The sequence below is a fragment of the Juglans regia genome, chromosome 12 (genome assembly GCF_001411555.2).
Source record: "Juglans regia cultivar Chandler chromosome 12, Walnut 2.0, whole genome shotgun sequence".
In the NCBI taxonomy this organism is placed as follows: Eukaryota; Viridiplantae; Streptophyta; class Magnoliopsida; order Fagales; family Juglandaceae; genus Juglans; species Juglans regia.
Window position 1 is genome coordinate 30,884,187 of NC_049912.1, and position 7,607 is coordinate 30,891,793.

At 39.6% G+C, this 7,607-nt stretch overlaps 1 protein-coding gene across 2 annotated transcripts; it reads left to right on the forward strand.

The window, feature by feature from the left end:
- Window positions 1-2,280: 2,280 nt before the first annotated feature.
- LOC118343703 (zinc finger CCCH domain-containing protein 29-like) lies at window positions 2,281-5,374 on the forward strand. Of its 2 annotated transcripts, none has more exons than XM_035683188.1 (2): window positions 2,281-2,430; window positions 2,926-5,374. In XM_035683188.1, exon 2 carries the CDS (start codon window positions 2,935-2,937, stop codon window positions 4,987-4,989), a length of 2,055 nt encoding a protein of 684 aa, XP_035539081.1. In that variant the 5' UTR covers window positions 2,281-2,430; window positions 2,926-2,934; the 3' UTR covers window positions 4,990-5,374. The 2 variants fall into 2 exon arrangements, with proteins under 2 accessions (XP_035539081.1, XP_018842274.1); XM_018986729.2 differs by having other exon boundaries at window positions 2,290-2,430; window positions 2,943-5,374.
- The last annotated feature ends 2,233 nt before the right edge of the window (window positions 5,375-7,607 follow it).

A 7,607-nucleotide genomic window follows, 5' to 3' on the forward strand; every position in this document is an offset into this window, starting at 1 on the left:
CAGGTAGTGACACAAGCAGTCTAGTGAATGAATTGTGTAATTGCCTGCATCAGAATCGCTTGTTCCCCTATGTTTTTTCCTCCCCCCATTTTCCTGAAATCCCTTCCCATTTTACAACTCCCCTCCCTCTGATTTCCTCCCCCCAGTTGCCCACTTCGCCTTTCTATCCCTTGCTATTTCGCACCAGGTTTGCCTCGACCACCCTCTCACCTCCGTCATTATGGGTATGGCGGATGGGTGTCATTGATGAAGTAAATCGATTAAAAGATTATTAGCAGAAAACGTATGGTGGATGATACCACGATTTGGAAAATCTAGTTGTGAAATTCCCATGGAAATGCAAATGCTTCTCTTGGAAGCAAGAAAAGTATCTGTTTTGAGCAATGAGACTTCTTCTGATCTAAGTACTAAAAGCACCTACATTCTCTTCTTGCCTGTTTTGGATGGTCAATTTAGGACAAGTTTGCAAGGGACTCTTGAAAATGAGCTCCAATTCTGCATTGAAAGTGGTCAGTTGGCTCTTCTATTAAGAAATATAAGGATCTGTAAGAGCTGAAACTGCATGGCGATCGACAAGACCTCGGAAGTCCAAGTCTTTGAACATTCCAAAGTAAATATAAGGTATAAAATAACATCAACCACCTCTCTCTATCCATTGCATCTTCATTTCCTGATAACCAAACAGATCACTCAAACGTGCGCACACGCATCTTTCTTGCTTTAAGTTGTTGTGCACATAATCTTTATTAATATTCAAACCAACGTGCATGTTAATTTCTTATTCTCTGACTTTGATTCAAATCTTAATCTATTTTCCAAAAAAAATCTCAATCTCTTTTCCAAGTTTTAACTTTTAATAATTCACACCCTTACTATCTAAAGCAAGCTTTGAGTGGTGGTGTTGTTTAAAGCTAAAAATGACGATCACAACCATGCCGAGCATCAAGGATGGATATCTCGTGGTCGGGGGGAAGGGTGATGGAATTGCGCTTGCGTAGTGGGCGACGAACTCGTGGGTCGAAATTGGGCTAGGGGCGAAATTGACCAAGGAGGACATTGGTGGCGGTTGCCTCTAGACGTGGCAGTGGAGGGATGCTCGGCATTCTGGAAGCACATAGTCGCGAAGTCTGAAGGAAGTACAAACACGTACGCTAAGTTGAAGTCTTTGCCCCTTTCTATCCCATGCACACGAGTCTACCATGAATTTACTATATTTGCTGAGATGTCAAGACCTAAGTGGAGGGCTGTTATTTAACTCTTATCGGACCGACAACTTAGAAGCGGTTCTGTATATTTAATTCAGAGAAATGTTAAAAGAAAGTCATACACTACTACGTAATTATATTTATTAACATGCTATTTATTATTTCTATCTTTCTATTTAAAGTTTAAATACATATATTTAAGTATTAAAATAAAAAATAAAAGTAATAAATTACATATTACTTGAGCAAAAGTATTTAATATAAAGGTTCCATATAGAATTTCTCGCTACATAATCTAAACTTCAGTTTGACTGGACCTTCTTATAGTATAATTAGCTGTGACCGTCAATCATTCCAAAACCGTATGTCCCTTAAACCAATGTTACTCTCATGTACAGCCAGCAAATATTAAATGGAATCTAGCGTGACACAAAAAAGGAAGTTAACGTTGTAGTTGTGCACAATGTTTGTCTACTCTGTCAACCCAAAATAATACAGTAGGAGAGCAATAGCTCGTGATAAAACCAACAAGACAACTTCCAATTTCCGTAGTGGAAGGGTGAGTCAGCTATTATCCTGTCTCGCTGTCGACGTGGTCTCGGACAGCCCAGCCCACCCAAACATAATGTGTACGCGTGAACGGCTGCTTTCCCTTCTCCGGTCACCGTAGGTCCACCCCACTTCACTATGTACGTCTTCTCGCCTACTCTCGCTTAGAGCGAGTAACAAACACTGTACCAGCCAAATTGTTTCGTTTTCCTCACTCGTTTAACAGGACGTGTATTCAATAACATTTTTGTTTTTGTTCCTTATATAATATATAGGATTCTATAATATTGGAGCGTGCATCAAGGAATTCGTCTCAGGAGTGTCAACCACGCGTCATGGACAACCCCTCTACGCGGTCAGATTCACTTTGAAGGAGGTTTTGTGAATTTCACTTGCATCTGAATTTCATTTGGGTGTCATTTCCAAGAAATACTACACTCTTTTGAAAGCTTTGACTTTGACTGAAAATGAAAGCAATGAAGGAGCGAAGAAGAAAAGTCGCACTTTCCTCCCTCCTTCTTGAGCCCGTACCCTTCATGAATCAAATAAAAGGAGCGACCTCCCCCCTCCTATCTCACGTTACCAATCGAGGACTTCTCGATTTTCTGCTTCTTTAACAAACAATCCCACGATTCTCTTCCTTCGTTTACATCCAGAGCATACAAAGTAGTCAAAGGTATGATGTTTACTTTTTTTTTTTGGTAAAGGAATAAAGTTTTGGTTTTAATGGTTCCAGAAAATTTGTGGGGTTTGAGTTTTTGGACTAAAGCTGTAGCCATTTTGATTCTGGGTTGGGTTGTTTGGACCGGTTATCTGGTGCTTGTGCTATAGTTACAGTTTTTTCCCTTTCTCCCTTTCTCTAGAGATTTTGAAATTGAGTATTATCTCCTAGCCCTAGTCGCTGGTTGGACTTGGAGCGCGGCTAATTCGTCTAAAACTTCGTTAATCTGCTTTTGATTCTTCTTCTTAGTTTATTTTTTCTTCTGGGGAGTTTATTCTGTCTGTTTTGTTATAAGTAAGATCGTTGGGGAGATTAAAGATTGGAATGGAAATTAATAAATTGTAATACTATGCCTTCTGTGTTTGTGAATAATTTAGGTTTTGGTTTAATGGTTTTTTGAAGGAATAAAATGGAGTTCTAAATTGCTTTTTTTTTATTCAAAATTTGCAGTGTCTGGATATGTGCAGTGGTTCAAACAGTAGACTTTCCTCCTCAAGCTTTGGGATGGAAGGTGAATTTCAGAAACAGAACGATGGGTTTTTCTGTGATTGCTCGGTTTTGCTTGAATTGTCTGCCATGGATGATCTCGAGGCCTTCAGGAGTGAAGTAGAAGAGAAGGGTCTTGACGTCAACGAGGCAAGTTTTTGGTATGGTAGAAGAATTGGGTCGAAGAAGATGGCTTTCGAAAAGAGGACACCACTTATGATTGCTGCCATGTTTGGTAGCGTTAAGGTTTTGAAGTATATGATTGAGACAGGTAAGGTTGATGTCAATAGGGTATGTGGTTCAGATAGGGTCACTGCACTCCATTGTGCCGTTGCTGGTGGTACCAATACCTCAGTTGGGATTATTAAGCGCTTGCTTGATGCATGTGCGGATGCTACTTGTGTTAATGCTAATGGAAATAAGCCTGTTGATTTGATTGGCCCTGCATCGAGGTCACCGTCCAATTCAAATCGGAAGGCAATTGAGTTGCTGCTTAAAGGCGATGTTTCAATTGGGGAAAGTGATCAAATCACAACCGAAGAGGAAGATCGGCAGAAGATAGCAACGCCTCAGCTCTCGAAAGAAGGAACTGAGAAGAAAGAATACCCTATCGATGTATCATTGCCGGACATAAATAATGGGATATATGGGACAGATGAGTTTAGGATGTATACTTTCAAGGTGAAGCCTTGCTCAAGGGCATACTCCCATGACTGGACCGAGTGCCCTTTTGTCCATCCTGGGGAGAATGCTAGGAGAAGAGACCCACGGAAGTACCCCTATAGCTGTGTTCCATGCCCGGAGTTTCGGAAAGGTACATGCCAAAAGGGGGATGCCTGTGAGTATGCACATGGTGTTTTTGAGTCCTGGCTTCATCCTGCCCAATATCGAACCCGGATTTGCAAGGATGAGACTGGGTGTGCACGTAAAGTCTGCTTCTTTGCTCACAAGGCTGAGGAATTGCGCCCTGTGTATGCTTCCACCGGTTCAGCTATGCCTTCACCTAAATCTCACTCGGCTGGTGGACTGGACATGACAGTGATGAGCCCATTGGCTCTCAGTTCGTCATCTATGCCGATGCCTGCTACTTCAACCCCGCCCATGTCTCCTCAGGCAGCCGCCTCATCTCCCAAGAGTGGGAGCTTGTGGCAAAACAAACTTAACCTCACTCCACCTGCATTGCAGCTCCCTGGCAGCCGGCTAAAGACTGCTTTGAGCGCTAGAGATCTAGATTTGGAGATGGAATTGCTTGGCCTAGAAAGTCATGCTAGCCAGCAGCAGCAATTGATTGACGAGATAACCCGTCTCTCATCCCCATCCCCATCCTACTGGAACAAGGAATTCAATCGGATGGGAGATTTGAAACCTTCTAACCTTGATGATATTTTTGGGTCTCTTGATTCTTCTATGTTGTCCCAGCTGCAAGGGCTTTCCCTAAAACCCACAACACCCACCCAGTTACAATCTCCAAATGGGCTTCAGATGCGCCAGAACATGAACCAACTTCGTGCAAGTTATCCAACCAACCTCTCTTCCTCCTCAGCAAGAAAACCCTCATCCTTTGGGTTTGACTCATCTGCTGCAGTTGCGGCAGCAGTGATGAATTCCAGGTCTGCATCGTTTGCAAAGCGAAGCCAGAGTTTTGTTGATCGTGGAGCAGCAGGGACTCATCGACCTGGCCTTACTTCTGCTGGCAACTCTGCATCAATGATGCCCTCTACTCGTTCAGATTGGAGCTCACCTGATGGGAAATTGGATTGGGGCATTCAAGGAGATGAGTTGAACAAGCTCAAGAAGTCTGCTTCTTTTCGGTTCCGTGACAACAACGTGGCTAAAACAACCTTAATGCAATCTGGAGTTAATGAGCCTGATGTCTGTTGGGTTAATTCCTTGGTTAAGGATGTTTCTCATGAGAGGTCGGGGCATTTTGGCACCAAGAAGGCGCAGTATAATCATGGCAATGGGGGTGAGATTCTTCCTCCTTGGCTAGAGCAGCTGTACATAGAGCAGGAGCAGATGGTGGCATAAACAACATATCTGCTTAATTTACCACTAGGTTATATTAACAAAGTTTGATATTCTTTAAATTTTTATTTGTCATTAAGTATGCAATAATTGTATTTATAGGAGAGATGGTCGTAGAGAACAAAGTTTAGGCCAACCGAGGCCTGGAAATTTGTGCAGGAAGAACAAGTTCCTGCGGAGATTAGTTCGAATTTGGAGCAAAGGTGGTGATTTTTTAATTTAAGATACTGGTGTAATCTTATTTTCCTTTCCTCTTGTGTTTTACTTATTAGCATTGAAACGATACACGAAATCAGTGGCAAGGAACTAGCTTTTATTTCTGGGTTAAATTTGAAAACATTCTTTGTGCTTTATTTCGTTTATAATTTCATAAGAAGTTCCGTAGTAATACGAAATTTGTTCTTGTGTTCTAAAACTTTTTCCTTCCCTTTCGGATGATACGAATGCCATTTCTTTAGAGCATTATATTTATGCTGCTCTTCCGGCCTCTATGAAGGAAAGGAGGGTTTCAATATATTAAATAAAAGCAAATATAGCTCTTCGCTTACTGCACTTCCAAGTGCAAATTGTGGATATGCATGTAGTCAGCATCATCATCCTATTTGCACATTGAACTTTAGTTTCAAACACATTCACATTTGAAGCCAACTAACAGGTCTTCCTCTTTGGACCGCACTTTAGAAAATAATTTCGTATATATTTTATAATAAAATAAAATTTTATAATTTAACAGGTCACATTAAACAACGTTAAATTATAAATATTATTATATAAGATTTTTGCGTAAATATTTCTCTTTTAAATATAACTTAACTAATCTCCATCTACACAAAGCTAAAACTTCAGCCACCAAGATAACCAAACATTAGCGATAATTGGGTCAAATAGTAATAGTAAAATCTTGAAAAGCTTAAAGGAAAGTGTGTTGTACAAGTAAAATTGATCTGTATCTCTGACTCTTTGGCTACCAGGAACTGCATTGGGCAATCAACTGGAGTTTCCCGTTTAATAATAAAAGTACTTGAACGTTGTTTTCCATAAAGCATTTTGACTTATCTCAATATGTTATTTTGCTATTATTGGTACTTATTGGTGGGCCATGATTGTGGAAAAGCTATTATTTTGATGAAGAAATCTATTTATCATTTAAATTTATAATATTTTTTAATTATTTTATAATATAGTATTAAATGATAAGTTTATAAATGAAATATAATTACTTAATATTATATTATAAAATAATAAAAAGATGATAAAAATTAAAATGATGAATAACGATACTCTATTTTGGTTGGTGGACAGTTGGAGCGTCCGAGTGCCAGGAAAAGTGCAGCAGCATTATGCGCGTGGGGTCCAACCTTTTAGGCTTCTGTCTTTCATAAGCAGAAACTAGAAAGTGTCTGTGCAAGCGTAAGCTGGGTCTATTATAATTGAGCCGCCCACGAGGGTTTATTCGCTACCAAATAATATAAGAGAAATATGCTTGCACTTGAAAAGTAGTTTCTTCCAAGCTTCTTACTACTTGTACCACTGACTTTCAACTCAACAAGTGCGATACCCACCCAACATCTGCTTTACACAATACATAAATAGGTTGTTCCATCGATTGTCATGGAATGCATAACTTTGCTAAGATGGGAGGGCGAAAAAAAGAAGAAGAGATTCTTCATATCTTTCGATTCGATAGTTATTATTAAGTCGAATGGGACATATAAAAAAGAGTATCTCTTTGGAATGGTTCGGCTGATTTTGAGCGTTTAACAGCCCTCAATCAGAGGGCAACACGTCAATAAGTTTACATTAAACAACATAAAATTAAAGCACCCGATAATTCCATATTTCACCGTCTTTGTTCATCCTCCGTCGCCCATTCATCAAATCAACTAAAAGAAGTTGTTCATCCTCCATCGTCTTATGGTCCATTTAGAATTTTTGTAATCACCTCCGTAGTGGGGAGAATTATGCTCCGTTTGGATGCAAGAATTGTTTTATCTAATCATTATAATTTTTATAAATTTTTACACAAAATATAATAAATAATTTAATTTTTTCAATTATCAAAATAATAATATTAAAAAATAATATTTTATTTCACTTCTAATTTTTATCTTTATTTATCTCATCTCAAATTAGTATCCAAACACTTAAAAGATGTTACATTGACAATGCGTAGTTATTATGGATTTTGGTGAAAAGATATAACAATAATCCAAACAGTTCTTCTATATGCAACCGTCGGTGATGAACCCGCAGGGAATCGGCTGACGTGGCACTTTGAAAATTAAAAAAAAAACCAAGTGAGTGAAATATGAAGAAAAATGGAGGGAAAGTAAAATGAAGAAAAAAAAAAAAGAAGCAAAAAGGGGGAACCGAAATGAATATGAGCATCGTCTTCGAGTTTTCTTCTCCCTCCCAAGCTTCGTCTTCGACTAAACCCAGCTTCGTCTTTGACTCGTCTCTTGTATGGAGCTCCATCTTCTCCCTCGAGCTTATTCTCCTTCAAGATTTTGCACAAGTGCGTGCGTCCAATGATAAACAGGAAGGAGACATACTCACCACTAGGGTGTGCAGAATTCCGAGAATTCCGACTCCGTCCGACCTCCGCTCCGATGCCGACTCCG